The following is a 22612-nucleotide window of genomic DNA, read 5'->3' as shown; positions in this document are numbered from 1 at the left end:
CCCAGTGATGAGAGGGTGGACAGGAGGATCTGATGATTCACAGCGTCAAAAGCGGCAGATAGATCCAGCAGGATAAGAACTGAAGCTTTCAAAATCTGCAAGGCTTCAGTGACTGATAGTAGTGCAGTCTCAGTTGAATGGCCACTCCTGAAACCTGACTGGTTAGCGTCCACTTGGTTATTAGAAAAGTAAATAACCAAAAAATAAATAAATGTATTTTTATTTTAGAAAATCAATTTATTAAATAAAAATTAATAAATAAAAATGTGAGTTGTAAAAAAGGAAACAAATCTAATCAATTCCCTTATTAATGAAAATGATTAATACAAATTAATATTTATTCATTTAGATTTATTTAATGCATTCATTTTTATATGTATGAATACAACAACATAGTGGGGGGAAGAAAAATCATCTGAGAAACAAGTACAACAAAATTTGGCATGAATTGATGGCAAGCCCAAACTTGAAAACTTAAACTTAAAAAAAAAAAAAGAAGATAATTCTCACAAAATGAGAAGTTTTTGTAGCACGTTATAATTTCCATCCAGTGCCCCATATCAACTGTGTCAAACAGAAGAATATACGGTGTCTGTTGCAAATTTTACGTTTCTAATTTAAGGCAACCCTGCAGGAAGTGCCAGTGTCAGTGTTGATTTTAATAACTGGTGAAAGGTAATCTGTTAATGCTGGACAACTCTGAATATTTTGACAGCCGTTCTGCTCTCCTCTAAATGAATGTTGATAGATAAGATTAGAAATGTCCTGCGCTCCTCCATCTCCTCCTGTGACTGTAAAGGAAAATTTGAGGTTAGAAAGCTATGGATCTGGCTCATGGCGAGTTTTCAGGGCATGTCAGCACACGCTCGTGGCAGTTCCTAAATCTCACATCCAAATACCTGTCAGTCAGTGTTTCTACATCATGCCTGAGGGATTCTGGGATGGGCCGGTGTCAGTAAGCCATTCCGCCACGCTCACGATGCAGGATTAGACAGGTGTTAGCAGGCTACGGACGAGCAGAAAAGTTTGAATGGTGAAACTTTCTATCTGCACATTGTATTCAGAGATCTGTCTTTGAGATTATTTAATTTTGTGCTATTGCTTTTCTCTTTCCACCTGTGCATCATAGTCTTTGCCGTCACACGCCTAACCTTGTTAACTAAATCTGTGTCATGTTTTATAGGGATTTGAGGACATATGCAAAAGCATTTCTACAGAATTATTGACTGTAAGACAGAGAGGGCTAATCTTTGCTTTCAATTTCCCTTTCAGGAATACATCTTCCATCTGGAGCCCGGCAAGGAGGATTCTGGGAAGGGAAAGTGCCCATATGATCCAAAACTGAACAGCGTCTCTGCATTGATTAGTAAGTCCTTTCAGCGATTCCATTCAAAAAAGAGAAATAACTGCATTATTGGTTGTGTGTATTGGAAAAGTCCAAACCATGATTTCTGAGTAACTCATAATGGAGAACTCAGACAGCAGTAAAAGCCTTTTATATTGAAACATGCGAATCAACCAAGTGCACAACCAGCGAGTTTTCTAACAAGCCTTCTAGTGATGCTTCTCACTGCGAGTCGTCATGCACTAACAAACCCAACGGTTTATAAATCTTTGGTAACGGCTCGTTTCAGAATAGTGTTTGAGGCAAAATAATCTTTTTACATTTAGAGAGGTTAACTATGTTCCATTTTAACAGATAAACGGTCAACTCTGCCAAAATAAAAGCTTGATGGTTTAACACTTGAAAATGAAAAAAATTCAGACAGCCATAAATATTAATATTTTAGTTTTACAGCTGTACTGTAAAATGAAATTCTTAGTTAAATTTTTATGAAATATTTTACAGTATTAAAATAGCAATATTTACTATTTTGTTAACATTTAATAATAATAAGAATTATCATTATTATTGGTCATTATTTTTTTCCCAATTCATTATTTTTCCACAAAAAATTATGCAGCCCTAGATAGGAGGTTTATGAATGTAGGTTTTGCTGGCTACATAAGCTTGATTGTGCTCATCATTGCAAGTATGTGTTGCGTTCTTAGATCTGCAGAAGTGCATAAGTGCAAACAGTCTTATTCTTTAAAACGTGTTTAGCTAGCAACCTGAAAAATAACACGTTAGCAAAACATTTGCATCGGTGTATTTGTGTGTCAAAGAATGTTACCTCTAGACCATTTTAAAACCATAGGTTTGTTAGGATTTATAAATCTACTGTATTTTGTGATAATTTGTTGTAAATCTGTTGTAGCTTCTTCCTGACTAAACAATCCACAAATTAGCACGTCATCAGCCGAGTCCAAAGAACAACACAAAGCCCCAATTTAGCAGGGCTTACACAGCAGGTAATTCAGCAAAACCCTTGACTAGGAAAACAACCGGCTAAACCATCTAATCAGCACAGCTTAGCAAAGCCCACAACTAGCAAAACCACTTAGCTAAACCAGTAAAACAATTTATCACAGTCTTACACGAAGTGCGACATTAAAAGCCACAAACAAACATGACAAGGAAGCTTTTGCAAACAATTTGGCATGTTATTCATCGAAAGACCACTTTAGTGCTTGCCTGTCTGGTTGTATTTAACTACCACCTCATATATTAGAGTTGTTTGGTTGAATTTACAAGGCGTTCTGACAGGTTGGCACCTAGACTTCCCCTAAGAATCAACAGTTTTGATATGCCATCTGAAAAACCACCACCGGGCAGAGCAAATAGACTGTCAACAAACTCATTCTACATCCAACATGTTTCCTCTACAAACCCCTCCGATTGAACTCGTATCGCCCGCTGTACACAGAAGCAAGTGTGGGCAAAAACGGGCAGGCCCTGTGTTCTGGATTCCTCCGAGAGGGAATTAATCATGAGAGCTGCTCATGACAGCACTCCGCCTGGCCGTGGTTCTGCGGCCCCTCCTTAACTGCCATGGCCTATGCCAACTACACGCTGAGACACCTGCTCAAATGGCCTGCAACTGGGTTCTGCACACACACACACACACACACACACACACACTTGACCTCCACACTACTTAACAAGGAACAAATTCCTCCAGAGGCAATAATAACTCCTCACATGCACATGCATAATGACCAGCGCATATGAGACCCTGTGGGCATCAATCTTGTGCAGTGTGTAATATAAGTTGGCAGTTGCCACCAAGCCAAGCTTTATATCGTTGTGCAGTGTTAGTGTCAAATTATTAACATATACATAATTAACGTATTATTGTTGAAAATAATAAGAAGAAGAATTTTTAATCAAAGAATTATTAATCAAATTTTAAAATATATATATACTGATCGTCTCTGTAATTTCACTGTAAGTTGAGCATTTATTTGATCAGTTAAATGTTGTTTTTCTGTGCCTTGATGGATCACCTGGCAATAATCCATCATCGTGTGGCTGATGTTTCATTATGAAAAATGCTTATAAATTTGCTTATAAATCAAATGTTTATTTCTTTCACATTCACAGATACTTACATTCTGACTTTCTCTTTGTATCTTTCTGTTTTTGTTACTCTTAGATGGAGAACTGTATGCAGGGGTGTATATTGATTTCATGGGAACAGACTCTGCTATTTTCCGAACTTTGGGGAAAAATGCAGTCATGCGCACTGACCAATACAACTCAAGATGGCTAAATGGTAAATAAGTGGATATGAATTCATTTAATTTAATTTAATTTTTTATTTAATTTCATTTCATTTTAGTTTTAATTTAATTTTATTTTATTTTATTTTTAGGTTTAATTTAATACAATTTTAGTTTTAATTTAATTTTTATTTAATTTATTTTTTTATGTATTAATTTTTTTAATTGATTTTAATTTTAATTTTAATTAATTTAATTTAATTTTTTGTTTAGTTTAGGTTTTAGTTTATGGATTTGGGTGTTTATATATTTATATTATTTTATATATTGTAAACTAGAGTTCAGGTAATTTAGGTGACACTTTTCCATTCATCTAATGATCAAAAAGATGGGCAATTTATCTCAATTCAGTTCTGTGCATATGGGAAGGTTTTTTTTTTCCTCCATTTTTAATTTTCCATTTTCACCTTTATGCAGATCACTTAAATAGTCCTAATTATTTCAGGTAATTTCTCAGACTGATAGATTTTTTATTGGACAAAATGAAAAATTACATTTGCGTTTTCTCTCCCTCTTTCTCTTTTTTTCTTAGACCCCTCATTTGTCCGTGTGCACCTCATCCCTGACAGCAACGAAAAAAACGATGACAAACTCTACTTTTTCTTCCGTGAGAAGTCTTCTGAGATGGGCCAGAGCCCCAAATCACAGTCACGCATCAGCCGAATCTGCCTGGTGAGCTAAAATCTCTGACCTAAAATATGATGTGATAAATATGAGCCAAAGTTTGAGACATTCTGTACCATTCAGCACTTCTGAAAGAGATTCCGGCTACAGCCGAGAGCGAGCGAGCCTTGGTTTGTGGATACTTGACTGCCATTACTGTTTGCTTGCCGCTGACGTGCCGAAATCCACACATATTTGACCTCCCTGCTTACAATACGTCTCTCTATCCATGTGACCCCTGAACCTGTGACCTTTTGACCTGTCAGGTCAGCCGTCCTGCGTATGACAGAGTTTCTTCACCAGAGCATGCAATGGAAAAGATGGCTTATTCACTAGCACCACGGCGATTTGTCCCGAGCGCGGAGCTTAACCACAAGTTCTTAATGAAAATAGCGCCAGACCTCAACTGCAAATTGAGCAGGGCAATGAAAACAAACATGGAACGGCAGGCTTGAGCCACAGGGGTAAACTCAGGGGTTTGTGGTGCATCTTCTTGGGCCTAATGTAATGCTTGTGGGTGTGTTTGTGTTTAGCTGTACTTGGAGGGATAAATTCTGAAAATTTCCTTACAAACGTCGTTAAACCATTCAAAACCCACATAAATGGATCAAATAACTTAATTTTAAGCTAAAATGCAGCATGTATAGAGTTTGGATAATGGCTAGTTTATGTTTTAAAGATGTTTTCAAATTTGTTTTACAATGGCAAGTTTCAAAATGGGCAAAAAAAGCATCATAATTAGTCCATATGACTGTAAATGAGCTACATAATAAATCATTTGAAGCCTTATAATAGTCATTTTAACTAAATATCTTGGCTAGGATTAAGGTAATTGTAAATAGCTTAATAAAACTACCATAGTCGATGGCAGGAACCGCCATTAAAAAGTTTGGAGTCAATAATATTTTTTCAGAAAAATACAGTAAAAAAAAGTAATATTGTCCAATAGTATTGCAATGTAAAGTAATTGGTTTCTATTTAAATATTCAAATGTAATTTATTCATGTGATGGCAAAGTTGAATTTTCAGCAGCCATTATCAATATTGAATATTGTGATGCTTAATATTTTTGTGAAAGCCATGATACATTTTTCAGGGTTTCTTTGATGAATAGAAAGTCAAAACAAATTATTTGAAATACACATTTTTCTTAACATAATTTTTTACTGTCACTTTTGATGGATTCAGTGCATTCTTACAGAATAAAAAAGTATTTTGAATGTTAGAATGTATACAGTGCAAACGTTTTGTGTGTCTTCATGAATGGGTTTGTGCTTGTATATTTTTTGTAACATGCATGTGTTTATTGAGCTGTTTCATATGTGGAACCACATGGTGGTATATGACATTGCATGTGTGTTTGTGTGGGTGGCTGGGTTTTTGTGTTTATCCGCTTTCTGTTTTGTGTTTACGGGTGTGTTTATATGAGTGCGTGGTCTCTGTCATGCAGCCCCCCCAGGTCTTTGTTTATGAGTCAGGGTCATGTGGTGACCTATCACGCAAACACACCCCTGTGCTCAGGACTTTATGGATCACCCTCCGGAGAACCAGCCATTCTGCATCTCGCATCTGAACCCATCTGGTCACCATCCACCCTCTCTCACAAAGATCTTTAGCTTCTATTAATAACAATGTGTCATGCGATCAAAGATGAAACACGCAGAGAGAGCCTGGGGTATGATCATTCATATCATGTATACAGTTTGTCGTATATACAGTGGGGCAAAAAAGTATTTAGTCAGCCACCAATTGTGCAAGTTCTCCCACTTAAAAAGATGAGAGAGGACTCATTTAGCTGCATCCGTTAAAGAGGTAGTTCACCCAAAAATGGAAATTTCTTCATTTACTCATGTCATTCCGCAAAAAGTATTACTTGCTTTCTTCTGGGGAGCACAAAGGGTGATTTTGAATTAATGTCAGTGAGGACTGGGAATGTCAAGCTCCAAAATGGTGTAAAGCATTAAATGAATTGTGGATTTTCCTTTATTCTTCCATTATGTTCCAAGTCTGCTGAAGTCATACAAAATGTAAGCTGTCGATGAAAATGAAAATATTAGTCCTAGCTCTACTTTGCATGGTCTTGAGAGAAGTAGCGAATCCAATTTATGATTTAATTGTTCTTTTGATCTTTTTTGTGAATTAGTTGATCCCACAAAACCAGTCTGAATGATTCGTTCACAAATAGGACTGATTCACAAAACATTCGTAAGAATAAAATTCTTCCTGACTGCTTTTTTCTTATTATTTTGTAATTTAAGAATGAAATTAAGAAAATGTTCTATTCCCAAAAACATTTCTTAAAGATAAACCTTAAGAATATGAATGCCTGAAAAAAAGTTGTTCTTAAAAATAATTGTAAAAACCCCCAAAAGTTATGTTAACCTCCAACTTGTCTTAAAGGGATAGTTTACCCAAAAATGAAAATTCTGCCATCATTTACTCACCCTCAGGTTATTCCAAACCTGTATGAGTTTCTTTTTTCTGTTGAACACATAAGAAGACATTTTAAAGAATATAGGTAACCAAAAAGTTGATGGTTCCCATTGACTTCCATAGTATGGAAAAAATACTATGGAAGTCAATGGGGACCTTCATCTTTTTTTTTTCTTTCCTTTTTTTTCTTCTTTTCTTCTTTTTTGTTCAACAGAAGAAATAAGCTTATACAGGGTTAAAACAACTTTAAGGGTGAGTAAATGATAAAAGCATTTTCATTTTTGGGTGAACTACTGTATCCCTTTACAGGTAAATTCACAAAAATAAGATGTCTAATGAAGTTATTAATTCCCATCAAACCTATTGCAACAAAAACAGTTTGCATTCTTATTATGGATATTATGTAATGTGCTAGAAAACAAAGTTATTTTAAAATATTTTTTTCTTTTCTTTTTTTTTCCCAGACCATAAGTCAAGTCAAGTCACCTTTATTTATATAGCGCTTTTAACAATACAGATTGTGTCAAAGCAACTGAACAGCATTAATTTGGAAAATAGTGTGTCAATAATGCAAAGTGACAATAGTAAACACTAATTTTTCAGTTAAAGACAGTTCATCATTCAATTCAGTGATGTCATCATCCAGCTCAGTTCAGTTTAAATAGTATCTTTGCAATAATTTGCAATCAAGTCAACGATATCGCTGGAAATGAAGTGTCCCCAACTAAGCAAGCCAGAGGCGACAGCGCCAAGGAACCAAAACTCCATCAGTAGGCCCTTTCGCACCGCTTTAGTTCCAGAACTAAATGTACGGTTCCCGGTTCCGGTTGACCTAATTAATGCAGCTAGATTTAAAGATTTAAACTGCTAGAGTGTGTCTGCCTCCCGAACAATGTTAGGTAGGTTATTCCAGAGTTTGGGTGCTAAATAGTCAAGTCAAGTTTATTTGTACAGCGCTTTTCACCATACAAATCATCGCAAAGCAACTTTACAGCAAATTAAGTTTCTACAATATTTAGTGGTAGCTTATCAGTGGTGACTGTCAGTTAATGTACATATGGCAGAAATGTACGGAAAAATCAATTTAAGATGTAACAATATAATCATTAGGTTTTAGCCAGGTTTCAGTCAAGCAGAGTACATCAAAACGATTATCTGTGATCATTTAATTTACAATAACTGCTTTGGGTGAGAGTGATCTAATGTTTAGGAGCCCAAACTTTAAAAATATCTTTTGTTCATTTATTTTACATTTGTCTGGTTTAATTACGATCAGATTTTTTCTAGATCCTGCATTCAATTTATATTTTGACCTCACTATTCGGGAACAGACACAGTGAGCACAAGTACTTCTATCATTTAAGCGGGTAGAACACAAGTCATCAGGGCAGTTATTTGAGATTTGACTTACTAGTCATATTGACTTACTAGCCATACAATCTGAAAGTTTGTCACTTTCTTTTTAAGGAGTTTTTTTCCAAGAGTTGTACTTATTAGAAAAAGTCTTATACAAATTTCTTAGAATGTATCTTAAGAAATGTCTTAACGTCTTTCTTAAGATTTTGTGAATCTGGCCCCTGACACAGTGATCCAGGTCATAGTAGTTAACATCTATTTTACAGACTTCTTTGATGCTTTTGTGGTGTTTTTATGTCCTTTTTGAAGTTTAAAAGCTCCAGTCCCCATTTACTGTATTACAGTTGTATGGGAAAATATATGTGTTCCACGGAAGTAAGTAAGTGAACCCGGTTTGGAACACCAACATGAGGAATAAGTAATTACAGGTTTTTTATTTTGGGGTGAAACTTCCCTTCATACCTCCAAACGAGTATGTTGTGATTGAAGTCAGATGATAAATCAGGATTCCTCAACCACCTCTCCCTGAAATTTGGCCGGCCATCAGACCAGATGGGTGTGTTTTGTGTATCAGACGAGACACTATTTGCAATCTTGTCTTCTCACAGCTAACTTTTCCTGACTGTTTGTTCCTCTCCCGCTGCGGAGGGGCTTGCCATGAATTAAATGCAGCTATTCCACCTCTCTTTGATTTAGACTTAAACCGATGGCTCTCAACGTGTGTGTGTTTACAGAACGATGACGGCGGTCACTGCTGCTTGGTCAACAAGTGGAGCACCTTCCTGAAAGCCCGTCTCATCTGCTCGGTCCCAGGAGCTGATGGAATTGAAACGCATTTCGACGAGCTCAGTAAGTCTCCATTTCTGTCTCACTCTGTTCATCTCCAACAGATAAAGTCGTCAGTTGAAAGGCCCCATCTCGGCTCTTAAAGTGGTTTGCTTTGGCCGGAGGCCAGTCAAGGATCACTTTAGCTGTGTGTGAACGAGAAAGATCCTCTCCTGGTTAGTCAGGTTTCAGTGGCCCTGTCCAATGTCGCCCACACCCTACTACAAAACCACATGCAAACCCTCCATCCACCCACAACATCCTGGATCCCCTAACGGGGGCCTCCAGGTCTGCATTTACACCGGGCCAGGTGACGTACCTCGCCCTCCCTGCCATATGGCACAAGATCCCCCCCCAACCCCCCCACCCCCACGTCCATATGCTGAGATGGATAATAGCTTATTCGAAGCCGTGTTACAGAAATCCACCCTCTTTTTCTGAACAAAAGGCTCTTTTGAGAAGGCTGAAGGTGTGGGAGATGTGCCATGAGCTGTGGAGAGACTTGTAGGGAGTTCGGATGACGTCCAGAGAGAAGGCCATGCCCTGTGGACGGATCAGGTGGACCGACAGGAATGCCGGGTCCACTAAGGGTCTCTCTCGCACTTACAGTCATTTCCAGACTAATTGGCCCCAGTGATGCAGGGAAACAGTGGACTATGATCATGCTGGAATTTATTGCTGTTGCTCATATTAAAAGAGCAGTTTTGGGCTCCCGAGCACAGTCGCTCAACACTTATAAACTTGTTTGGCTCTTTATTAGTGGGGAGGATGTTTACACAGGCTTATGGCGAGGTGAGGATATAGGTGTGTGTGTTAAAGGAGGGATATCCAAGCATTTTTAATAAGGCAATAAAGCTGTAGTTCATTGTGAGTTGTGGCGGTCTAGTAAAGAACAGGATTAAGCTTTTATTATAATACAGATGGAGTTTAAGGACACGGTGTCATAGTAGTAGTCAGAATGATCATAATTACACATTTATATTCTTTGGAAATTAGATCTCATATATACTCCACAATTTCAAAGTTTGGGGTCAATAAGAAGTCTTTTATTTGATAGACTGATACAGTAAAAACAGTAATTTTTGTGAAATATTATTGCAATTTAAAGGAACTGTTTTCTATTTTAATATATTTTAAAATGTAATGTATTCCTGAGATGCAAAGCTGAATTTTCAGCATCATTATTCCAGGCTTCAGTGTCACATGATCCTTCAGAAATTATTCTAATATGCTGATTTGATGCTCAACAGTTGTGCTTCTTATATATGTACATACAGTATGTGTAAAATTATAAATATATTTACTATCACTTTTGATAAATTTAATGCATCCTTGCTGATTAAAAAAATTAAAATAGTAGTTTACTTTCTGAATAAATGTCATTCATTCATGAGTACATAATTTATTGTCATAATTCTCCATCATAATTGATTTTCTCTATAAGGTCACATGGGTGGGGAAAATTATTTTGACCATTAATATCATAGCGTAAGTTTTAGAAATCTAATGAATTCTTTATGCATAACAAATCAAATACCATCCTATATTATTTTCTGTTGTAGATTGTTGCACTTTGAAGTAGGTCACATTAGTTAATAAATGTTGTTTTAAGTTTTTAATGACATTTTCTGCCTTTTCTGTTCAGTATTATTGAAAATAATTGTGTAGATTTTAACATAGATTCTATACATCTGCTATGTGACTGTCTCTGGCTTTGCATTTACGGGAGTTCGAACAGTTGGAAGATGTTAAGAATTTGGCAAATTCGTTCCAAATCGACAAATGTTTGTTAAAAAAAAGGCTGTAATGATGTGTCATTTTAAAAGTATGTGTTCATCCATGTTGAAGATCCTTAGATATACACCATTAACTGCAGTTCTCCTGTTGTGAAGGAGAAAAGGAGAGGAAATTTGCCTCAGGTTGCCAAATGCATTGGCACAGGCAAAAGAGAGTCCTTAAAGTGTTATTAGTTGAAAGCATAAGAAAAATAAGGGGATGGGACATATTGCAGACTGAATTTGAACCTGCATCTCTGACATGAACTCCTCAGTGTATCTGGAACATGTGCATTAACTATTGCACAACTGCCTTCTGCATTTTTCATTCATAAGATCATGAGTTTCTAGCACTGTGAATGAGTTATGAATGAATTTTCAGTTGTCTTATAAGCCCATGTCTTTGATCCATATACACGTGATGCTTCACCTGCACTATACATACAGCTATACTCAGATATAATGGTTGGCAGGATGTGTGTGTACAATAGGAACCATATGCTTTGCTATCCTCATCCTTATTATCCTGTGAGTTCTCCCTGAGGAGCACTTCAACGGTCCTTAAACACACTCACTTATTCCCTTACACACACAAACACTCATATGCACACATAAGTGTTTATGCAAGCCAGCTCAGCAAGTTTCATAATAGTGATGACATGCAATCTCTTTCAAGTCTCTTTCACATTATTTACTGTCCAGTTTACTATCTTATTTACCCAACTGCTATCTCTATTTTTAAAATGTTAAAAGCAATGTGTGTTTTGTAGATTGCGTTTGTGTTGCTATTGTTAAAAAATAATTTAAAAAAAGGAAAAATTGACTATAAATTCTCATTACTTCAGAGATGGTGAGTGAAATGCAGTGAGAAACTCTGAGTCACAGAAAGTTGGTCCCACGATTCATTAAATGCGCTTGATTTATGCACTGCAAATATTAGCAAAGTGTTCTCCAGCTTTGTCACTGCAATGCTCCTCTGTGTTTGTGTCTTTTAGGGGATGTGTACATACAGCCCACGCAGGACACTAAAAATCCTGTCATCTATGGGGTCTTCTCTGTGTCTGGGTGAGTTTGAATATACTAGACAAGGTCTTCCTCCATCTGGAAGCTGTAGTAAACACTGGAAGGGCTTGTTTAGCTTGGGCAGTTGTCTACTGCATTTGCATCTGCTTTTTTCCATATACACTTTTAAACAATTTATGTATTAATAGTTCTATATATGAGCTTTATAACAAAAACTGTCATATTTTCCCCCCAGCTCTGTATTTAAAGGCTCAGCGGTCTGCGTCTACTCCATGGCGGACATTCGGATGGTGTTCAATGGACCTTTTGCCCACAAAGAAGGTCCCAATTATCAGTGGGTGGCCTACAGTGGAAAAATCCCCTACCCTCGTCCAGGAACAGTGAGTTTCACCCTCTAATGAACCAGACTACCAATAATAAGACAAATTATTGGCATACTGATATAGAAATATTAATCTAAACCCACTGTTGAAGGTTAAAAAAACCAGCTTGAACTTTACCAAGCTTCAAACCAAGCTGAAAGTACAAATTATAAGTGGGGTTTAGCCTTTAGATCTACCCATTTGGAAGTTAGGCTTTATATTAGGAGAATACAGAGATCTCATTGGCTAAGGTTGGTCCCCTTTACCCATTTTTGCTAGTGTCCTGGTGGGACATTCACCCCTAACATGAAGTCAACGAAAGACTACCCTGACGAGGTCATCAACTTTATGCGGAACCATCCCACCATGTACAACACTGTGTATCCGGTGCACAAGCGCCCCCTGGTGGTCAGGACCAACGTGGACTATGAGTTCACCACTATCACTGTGGACCAGGTGACTGCAGCCGATGGCAACTATGAAGTGCTCTTCCTGGGTACAGGTTAGTTTGGAAAATAGCCTGATTTTTACATATTTAAGTTTTTTTTCATATCAACTTATCATGTTATATGCAATAAAAAAAAAATGCAGATTTTTTAAAATTACATTATATTCAGTTTGTTATTTCAGTTTAGTTAAAAATATATGGTTATATTTATTGTTAGTTTTAATTTTAGCTTTAGTAATTTTAGGGCTACCAGAGTTAAGGCGATAACTAGTATAATTTAAAAATGTTTAACAGCATTCAATTTCTCCATACAATAAAGTGTTGCTGCTATCTAATGCCTTTTTTTGTACTAAAATGAAAAACAGGCCCCACTTTACATTAGGTGGCCTTAACTACTATGTACTTACATTTAAATTAATCATTTGATACAATGCAATTATTGTGTTTACATACATGTTTTTACATTGTACCTGTATTTAAAAAATACCTGCATGCATCTGTAATTAATTTCTGTAATTATATTTATATTTATAGTTTCAATGTTGAACCATCCATTGCACCTTAACCCACCCTTAAACCTACCCGTACCACCAAACCTGTCACTAACCTTACCCGTATCCCACCTCAATAGCAGCAAAAGTGTTTTGCAATACAATATGAACAATAAGTACATTGCACTTATATTATTATGTATTGACATAGTAGTTAAGGCCACCTAATATACAGTGGGACCGAAAAACATTTTTTGTTATTTTTCATTATGAATGTAACACTGGTATAGCACTGTATGCATTAAGTTTTTTTTTTTTTTTTTTTTAGGTACGGTAACTGTCATCTTACCTTTTCTTTAAACCTTTGTCAAGACACTGAAACTGCTGCAGGATAAAGGGAAATAAAAAAGTCAGTTTCATTCCTTCTCAGTGTACTGTACATTTATCAGAGGAGGTGAAAGCGTCTGACTCTACTTAGATGGATTTTAAACACACACACAAAAGAGGGTTTTGTGTTTCCATCTTTCTGTTCTTGATATAAAATCTGTGAATGCAGCACCTTAAAGCTGCAGGGTCACTTTATAAGAATCCATCAACCTACAACAGCTGATCTGCCTAACTCTCATCTCCTTTTCAAACTTTCTTTTAACCTTAAAGAGTCAGAATGACATCATTCTTTGGTCTCGCCGTGCTGTAGTTTATCTCTATATATCTGCTTTTCTTGCTTTGAGAGTCTGAGAGTCTAATGGGCTTTTAAATCAACTCTGCGCGGCCCATTGCACCTACAAGCACTCACAGGAACGTCCCTGGCTTTCAGCTGCCGTCGCTCGCCTGCATTCTTTCGAGTCCAATCTACATAACGAGGGCAACGTTATTTAGAGGCCGGACGTGCACGGAGGAATGCAATGGCACGCTTAAATCAAACAAGCATTTTGCTAGGACACAGCCACTGAAATACCTCAGCTTTGCAGTAAAGACAGAGCCTGACAGGGTACAGCCGAGCTGAAAGATGAGTACGCCGTGAAAAGCAGTAAAAAAAAAACAAAGGAGGGATTTTTAAAGCAAGGGATGGTGTGTGGAAAATGTGAAGGGTCTACACGGTAGATGGGACGGAAAGAAAGAGTACCTCTAGTGTTTCTGTACTCAGTGAAAGATAATAATCATGATTTTATCAGGGCATAAGATGCAAAGACAAAAAGCTTGGAAAATGGAATAGATACAAAGTTGTCAGAGGAATATCATGGTGCTTTTAATGTTTTGGGACTTGTAAAATGGAAGTGCACTTAGAAAGAGGCAGTTTAATCTGACTGTCTTTCTTTTGCCCTACAGACAGAGGTACAGTGCAGAAGGTGATTGTCCTGCCCAGAGATGATCTGCAGACAGAGGAACTGGTGCTAGAGGAAGTGGAGGTCTTTAAGGTGAGATCTGCGCCCTGGATCTCCTGTTGTACACTAACCTATTAATATTACACCGCTCTTTGGAATACTTGATCCTGATTGATCACTTCAGCTCAGCAAGGCTGCATTTATTTGATAAAAAAATACAGTAAAAACCGCAATATTGTTAAATATTATTACAATTTACAATAGCCGTTTTCTATTTTAATACATTTTAAAATGTAATTTATTCTTGTGATGGTAAAGCTGAATTTTCACCATCGTTATTTCAGTCTTCAGTGTCACATGATCCTTCAGAAATCATTCTAATATGCTGATTTGCTGCTCAAGACACATTTTTTATTATTATTATCAATGTTGAAAACAGTTGTGCTGTTTAATATTTTTGTGGAAAATGTCATTTTCATTAATAGAAAATAGAAAGTTCAAAAGAATATTTGTAAATGTCTTTACTGTTACTTTAAATAAATGCAATGTATCTTTGCTAAATTAAAGTAATAATTTATTTCAAAACAAATCTTACTGACACCAAACTGTTTAATTAAGTCATGCACAATACAGATTTATATCTTTCACTCTCAGGTCCCTACTCCTATCACAACTATGAAGATTTCTTCAAAACGGGTAAGAATTTGCTGTACACTAAACATGAAAATATGGTTCACAAACATTGATGTTTTCTGTAAAATACTGGAGGAATACCCAAACCCATGAAGAGGACAGCAATAGACCCACTTAAGCTAGACGTGCAGCTGCTATCCGTCTGTAATCTATAAGCCTCTTTCATATGGGGATAACAATTTTACAGATGCATGGAGATAAAATGTTTTATTCTTTCATCATGATTGGGATTGTTGGCAGATGTGGCATGACATCATTACTAGGCTGTAATTTAAACCCTAGTCCTCCCAGAAAAGCTGATTTAAAACAGCTGATCCTAAAAACAGAAATGTCAAGTGTCTAAATGCTGGAGGAAAAAAGCTCCATTATCATAACAGGCCTCAATTTGCAGTTCAAAACCTACACAGGCCTGCACAGTCATGTGTGGTTTTCTTCTTTCCGAAGAGATTTGAAAATAGAAAATGATGTACCTTGATGTTTTAGGATCAAATTATATATCTAAAGGCAGAAAAAAAGACTCACTCATTTTGTTGCAGCAACAACTATATGTGGCGTCTCCGGTTGGGGTGACTCATTTGGCCCTGCACAGGTGTGATGTCTATGGCGAGGCCTGTGCAGACTGCTGTTTGGCCCGGGACCCTTATTGTGCCTGGGACGGCAAGTCCTGCTCTCGGTACTCGGCCTCACAGAAGAGGTAAATATGCCAAAGCGCTTCAAACCGAATGACATTTACACACAGTGTCAGTCAGCATCTTTACATACACCACATTCAGGTATGTACAGTAACATAGTGAAAACATTTGGTTTTAAAATCCCATGTCAGAACAATAGCCTAGTAGTTATTCCATTAGACACTGATTTGAATCTGCATCTCTGTTCTCCGTAATTTCTCAATAATCTGGCCCATTTCTTTCTTTGGCTCTTTTTATGAACATTGATAGGAAATAATGAAATACACATTAATAAGATCCGAAACCTCACTTAACCAAAATAATTCCAAAACTCTTACGCATCAAAGATCATATTCCAGTCATGTGCGTTCATGAGGATTCGATCCTCATTTACAGTCACAGCCTCCTAATTTCTGGAAATGTTGTTCATTAGATGTTGCAACTGAAGATGTTTTGCTTTCATGCAGTCAGATGCATTAGTCATATTGGGCAATTTCAGGGGGAGCTACAGTTTTCATTTAAAAGCGTCTGCTCATTTATCCCAAAGTGTTTGAGACAAACAGGTGTCCGTATGGATCTTATTTAGTGAAGGGTGAGTATTCTTCTTGTGAAACAGGATGGGACTTTCCCTAAAATTGCAGAAAGATGAAATCCCAGAGAGACTGATTGATCTTTTCTTTCTCCACTGAACTTTACGCTTGTTCATCCTGCCAGCGTCATATTTTTAGTGTGTTGAAACGGAGAGTTTGAATAATCTAATCAGATGAGCTGTCTACTAAAATGTTCCTTAAGACATATATGTGTAGTCAGTTAGTCAATACATTTTTTATTTTGTCATATTGGCTTGCTTTCAGACGCAGTCGGCGACAGGATGTGAAATACGGGAATCCCATTCGGCAGTGCAGAGGATACAATTCCAACAGTAAGTCACTAGTCTGACTTTACTACAATTAATATTTGGAAATATATAAATTTATTATCAGTAAATAGATTTAGTTCTGCCTGTTTTTTTATTCAAATATAAATGTGTCTGTCTAATGCATATTTTGTATGCACAACTAATTCATTGATAAATCATTCAAATCACAGCTAATAGTTGTTTTCGTGGCATGACACATTTATCAGCATCATCAGTTCATGAACTCAGTTTTATTCATTTTCATTTATTTTGTGAAATTAGTTTATATAAATTAAGCGTATATGTAAAATACAGTTGTGCTTTCTTTATACAACCATAATGAGCTGTTAACAGAAAACCTCATTCTGCTCTGATCTGAACTGTTGTAGTGTTGTGTTTATTTACATTACTGTAGTTCGACTGACACGACTCTCACATTCTACTGGCTCTGCTCTAATAGTTCATGGTCAGCTCTTGTTCTCGCTCCAATGCTGTGCTGATGTCAATGAGAAATGACATGTTGTTGTTGTTGTCCAGCCAATAAGAACACTCTAGAGACGGTGCAGTACGGGGTGGAGGGCAGCAGCACGTTTTTGGAGTGCCAGGCCAGATCGCCCCATGCCGCTATCAAATGGCACCTCCACCGAGACAACAGCGACAGGAGGAGAGAGGTGAGGACACACAATTACAAATATATGCAAAGCAAATGATATTGATTCAGTGTCTTCCTTTTTAGACATACTGGATGCCAATAATATGAAAGATGATGGTATGAAAAAGATCATGTGAAAAAGTGGATTTAATTTTAATTTAAAAAATGAACTGTTAAAATGTATATTTATTTTCAAATATTTGTATATTTTATGTATGGTATAATTACCAAAGTATTACATTTATAGTATAATATAATTACATAGAACCTTGCTAAAAATATATAAAAAATGTAAAATAATATATTGTACATATACAATTATAATTTACATGTAATTATACTCTCTCGCTCTGCACATATATACATAATATATAGTATAAATGTAATAATTTAATTATAATTTAAATACCATTTTATAATTTTAAATAAATATAATTGTACATATATAATCATTAAATAATTTTGTTACTATTTATATATAGTGTAATTATAGTATATAGTAAAAATGAAATTTAGTCATTTAATATTTATAATTCTATAATTCAATTTATAATTTATATAATTTACAAATTTGTGTGTAATTTAATATAGTGTAATTACATAAAATATTATATATATATATATATGACCCTGGACCATTCAGACTTCATCTGAAAGCTGAATAAATAAGCTTTCCATTGATGTATGGTTTGTTAGGATAGGACAGCATTTGGCCGAGATGCAACTATTTGAAAATCTGGAATCTGAGGGTGCAAAAAATCTAAATATTGAGAAAATCGCCTTTAAAGTTGTCCAAATGAAGTCAGAAGTTAAAAATTAAGTTTTAATATATTTACAGTAGGAAATTTACAAAATATCTTCATGGAACATGATCTTTACTTAATATCCCAATGATTTTGGGCATACAAGAAAAGTCAATAATTTCGACCCGTACAATGTATTTTTGGCTATTGCTACAAATATACCCCAGCGATTTAAGACTGGTTTTGTGGTCCAGGGTCACATGGGTGCAAAAAATCTAAATATTGAGAAAATCGCTTTTAAAGTTGTCCAAATGAAGTCAGAAGTTAAAAACTAAGTTTTAATATATTTACAGTAGGAAATTTACAAAATATCTTCATGGAACATGATCTTTACTTAATATCCCAATGATTTTGGGCATAAAAGAAAAGTCAATAATTTCGACCCGTACAATGCATTTTTGGCTATTGCTACAAATATACCCCAGCGACTTAAGACTGGTTTTGTGGTCCAGGGTCACATATTTATTTTTTTATTTGAAAAAAATACATGGAAAATGCATGTAGTTATTAGCCATGTCATAACAAGAAAAGTCAATAATTTCGACCCGTACAATGTATTTTTGGCTATTGCTACAAATATACCCCAGCGACTTAAGACTGGTTTTGTGGTCCAGGGTCACATATTTATTTTTTTATTTGAAAAAAATAAATGGAAAATGCATGTAGTTATTAGCCATGTCATAAAAATAAGTATTGCTTATTGGTATCGGCTAACCATCATTTCTATATATGCAACAGTAATAGATCAATAAGCAGTCTGAATGACACCTCCAAAGTTCATTGCTTTATTACTCATGGCTGTTTTTGTGTTTGTTTCTTCAGGTCCGTACCGACGGGCGCGTCTTGAAGACAGATCAAGGCTTGCTACTACATTCCCTTCAGTCCTCCGACTCTGGCATCTACGTCTGCACAGCCACAGAGAAGAACTTCAAGCACACCTTGGTGAAACTTCAGCTGGTGGTCTTGACCAACCAGGCCGTCAACAGCATCCTAGTGGAATCGGGCCGTCCGGTGACGTCTTCGCTCCAATCCAGCCCCTGGACCCCCAGCGCCGGACAATACAAAGACCTTCTGACCATCCTCAGTCAGCCTGAGATGGGCCTCATAAACCAGTACTGCCAGGACTATTGGCAATATGGAGACCCGCTGATGGGGGTCATCAAGGCCAAAGACCTCAAAGAGCTGAAGGAACAGAAGAAACCGCGGAATCGCAGACATCATGGGGACGAGGAGGAGACATGAGGGGGCTTCAGCCCCCCCGGCCTTATAGGAAAGACTTCTAATAGAGGAAAACCTGTAAAAATAAAAAAAGAAAGAAAAACTTCCATCAAATGAAACCGAACTTTTCAAGCAACAAACGGAATTCCCTTTTAACACATAAAGATGATATCATACACAGTATTTATTGTAGGTTGTATATAGTACCATTCTGTAGATTTCTTTGTACTTAAATAGAAAAATGAATGCTCTTTGTGTATAAGTACCTAACGGGCAAATAGTATTGTTATATTATTTTTATTGTCACAACTACAAACAAAACAAAAGAAATCTCCAATTTCCATCTTCCGGGCATTGTCGACTCGTATATATTGACGTAAACTCATAGACTATGAACTGTGTTGAACTTGAGATGGGTATGGAAAGAGCGAATGGGAATTAATCTTCCCCCTTAGACTCTTCACACGGAAAGACATTCGGAAAAGGCGGGGCACGAGATGCTGACATCATAATGCACCTCACCACTAGTCCCACCCCTAAGTGCATTCTGGTCCCTCATTGGTTACAATGCTACACCAGCTCATATTGTCTTCCTAATGTCGCTCTGTATGCACAAATGCATCTGTTTCATTGCACAAATGTTTAAGGTAATCAAGTTTCATGGCACATTTTTTTGTGACTGTTTTGACTCATGTAAAACAGCTGCTAAGGGTTCTTAGTAAGCTTTTATTGTTTTTATGCCACTTTTGAAAAGACTAAAAGCACAAACCAACTCGCACCATGATGATGTCATAAATGCACAAATGTGAAAGCACGTCCAGGTCATATTTCACCCATTAAAAAAAGTAAATTAAGCCATTCTTTTAAATCATTATTTTCATATAAACAAATTTTCCCACCATGTTTTAATATTCTAATACTAATTTTCCCATTATGGTGAGAATGCAATTTTTTTTATGATATCATGATAAATAGATTTGAAAAGGGAAATGTCACAATCCAAAACTGGTGACATGGGACTTGTTTTTAAGCAACAATTATATATAATTATATTCCTTTTCATTTCGAGGGTGAAATATGATCTGGTATGCTTTTGTGAGATTCAGCTAATTATGGCCTAAATATGAATTTAAATAAACTGGTGAAGGCTACAATATTATAAAAGACACATCCTGATATATGACAAAACCTACATTCATTTTCAAAATGTGTTCACACTGTATAGAGCATTTTATCACAGTTTTAAACTACTCGAGGTCTTGGGAAGCTGGCTTTTCATTGTGTGCATGATTTATGTAGTGGTATTGTAATTACGAAATTAAAGATAGCTACGTTGCAGTTCTTTCTGTTCATATATTTTATGGTCAGGTCAGTGTTGGACAGAAGGCTGATGGTCTTTTTCTGCGTGGCAGGCAAAACAGAGGGCAACTATTCACCTTAAAACGTTGACTAACTGATTCCTCAACAGTTGATGGTATTGTTACTGTTCCTAGAAAAGCACCACACGGTCCCAAATCCTACAGCGTTCGTCTTACAGCGAGAGAAAATGGTTGTACAATTTTTTTGGTATTTTTAAGATGCGTCTTTAGAAATGTTTGTGTTTTTATTTTGTCATCAGTTTGAGACTCAATGCACAGGTGATGTTACTGTGATAATTGTGTAAATGATTTTCTTTCCCCTCTTGCCGTTGCTAACTAATAAATTAAAGCTCTATATTTGATAGTAATTCAGCTGTTAATTTTTTTCTTCATCAGCTGATGCTTTGATCACAGACTCCTGGGAAGGTGTTTTTTTTTTTTTTTGTGGAAGAATCCTGGGCTGACAGGACGGAGGATGGATTTGCTGGTAAGTTTGAGAAAGTAAAGCTTTCATAAAGCACTATCATAGCTTTTGCATGCTGACACAGTGGTGGTATTTCTATAGAAATTCAGATTTATCAAGCAACTTCATCCAAAAATGAAAAAAAAAAAAATAATAAAATCTGTCATTTCCTCACCCTTAGGTCATTCCAATTCGGAATCATTCCAATTTCATTCCATTCTAAAAATGTTAAGCATGTATGTAATGACCAGGAACTGGCATGGTCCAGATTGCGCTGTAACGGTGATATATGATAATATTATACCTTTGTGTGAATACCAGACCAAAATAATCTGTTAATTTATACAAGCATCCTCACAGCTAGTGCAATGTGAGATTTCTGCAGCGTTTCTTATGAGTTTACACAAACTTGAGCTTGTAGATCGTCATTGATACCTTGTGTCCTTTTTATGTCTAGGTGCGTTTTGGAAGGCTATAATTTTATTTTTTATTTTTTTGCTGATGTGATTATACTTTTTGCATATATGCTTACTGTTCCATCTTTATGTTTATGTGCTTATCATTAAATCATCATTGATTAAGTGCATTAATAAGATGATTTTATCCATGCAATCAGTATATTACTGGAACAATTGCCCTGGAGTAAGTCTCTCATGTTCTTAAAGACCAGCAATTTACGGTTGCCCGTTCCTACCAAGTATATTTTGTCTGAGTTTCCAGTAAAATATCTAAAAATCCCTGAAACAAGATAAATTCATATGAGAAATAACACTGCATAAGATATTAGGACTTGTTTTCAGAGAATGTACCTTTAAGGATTTTCTTTAAGAATTTTCTTTGTGTATTTAGCCTTGTTTATTGTGTAGTGTATGTTTCACTTGTTGATTGTTGTAGCTAATAATAATAATAGTAATAAATATAAAATCTGCCAAGGTGTTGAGAAAAAAAGTTGCATCACCTATTAATTTCTCTTTTTAAGTAATTAAAAAACCAAATACCCCAATACTTTGGTTTACTGGCGCAAATGTCATCATCAGCACAGTATGTGCGTAGTCAGATTTTTCTAACTACTGCAGGCACATGCATGCTGAGCTCGCACTTGCACCTTGGGGTTTTGTAATGCAGCAATTAGTTTTTCTACAAGCTGGCAACACTGGCCCGTTATTTTACAGTTGAAAAAGAGTCCGATGAGATGGCAATTACAATAGACACCTGCGTAACTTGACGAGCGCTTGTTTGAAATGATTAAAATATATTCTCAACACTAGTTAAAAACGAGTGCATTTTATCAGTGAATGCTAATAACTTCTGAAGAGAAATAGCGCAGATAAGTATGAAAGTATGATATTCTGAGTAAAGACAAAATTGCAAAATTGAACATTCTGCTATCACCATCATTTAAGTCATCAATAAAGATGAGAGCATGCATGCCCAATCATGCCATGACTCCACCTCCACCGTGCTTTACAGATGAGGTTGCATGCTTTGGATC

The 22612-nt window shown here is 36.2% G+C and overlaps 1 protein-coding gene across 5 annotated transcripts in view; it reads left to right on the top strand.

Annotated features, from left to right (window-relative positions):
* Nucleotides 1–20637, top strand: part of sema3fb (sema domain, immunoglobulin domain (Ig), short basic domain, secreted, (semaphorin) 3Fb) — an 86314-nt gene extending 65677 nt beyond the window's left edge. For 3 of the 5 annotated variants that reach the window (XM_016262164.1, XM_016262106.1, XM_016262278.1), the window contains 13 exons: nucleotides 1273–1366; nucleotides 3537–3656; nucleotides 4196–4335; nucleotides 8850–8964; nucleotides 11711–11780; nucleotides 11974–12118; nucleotides 12380–12602; nucleotides 14369–14457; nucleotides 15019–15060; nucleotides 15594–15751; nucleotides 16571–16650; nucleotides 17164–17297; nucleotides 18904–20637. In XM_016262164.1, coding sequence (XP_016117650.1) covers nucleotides 1273–1366; nucleotides 3537–3656; nucleotides 4196–4335; nucleotides 8850–8964; nucleotides 11711–11780; nucleotides 11974–12118; nucleotides 12380–12602; nucleotides 14369–14457; nucleotides 15019–15060; nucleotides 15594–15751; nucleotides 16571–16650; nucleotides 17164–17297; nucleotides 18904–19323 — 1830 coding nt within the window. In that variant the 3' untranslated portion in view covers nucleotides 19324–20637. The remainder of the gene's footprint in view (nucleotides 1–1272; nucleotides 1367–3536; nucleotides 3657–4195; nucleotides 4336–8849; nucleotides 8965–11710; nucleotides 11781–11973; nucleotides 12119–12379; nucleotides 12603–14368; nucleotides 14458–15018; nucleotides 15061–15593; nucleotides 15752–16570; nucleotides 16651–17163; nucleotides 17298–18903) is intronic. The other 2 variants (XM_016262328.1, XM_016262224.1) reach the window with 1 other exon arrangement.
* The last annotated feature ends 1975 nt before the right edge of the window (nucleotides 20638–22612 follow it).

The sequence above is a fragment of the Sinocyclocheilus grahami genome, unplaced genomic scaffold, assembly GCF_001515645.1.
Source record: "Sinocyclocheilus grahami isolate Dianchi unplaced genomic scaffold, SAMN03320097.WGS_v1.1 scaffold3.1, whole genome shotgun sequence".
Taxonomy (NCBI): domain Eukaryota; kingdom Metazoa; phylum Chordata; class Actinopteri; order Cypriniformes; family Cyprinidae; genus Sinocyclocheilus; species Sinocyclocheilus grahami.
This window is presented reverse-complemented; position numbering and strand designations above follow the sequence as displayed.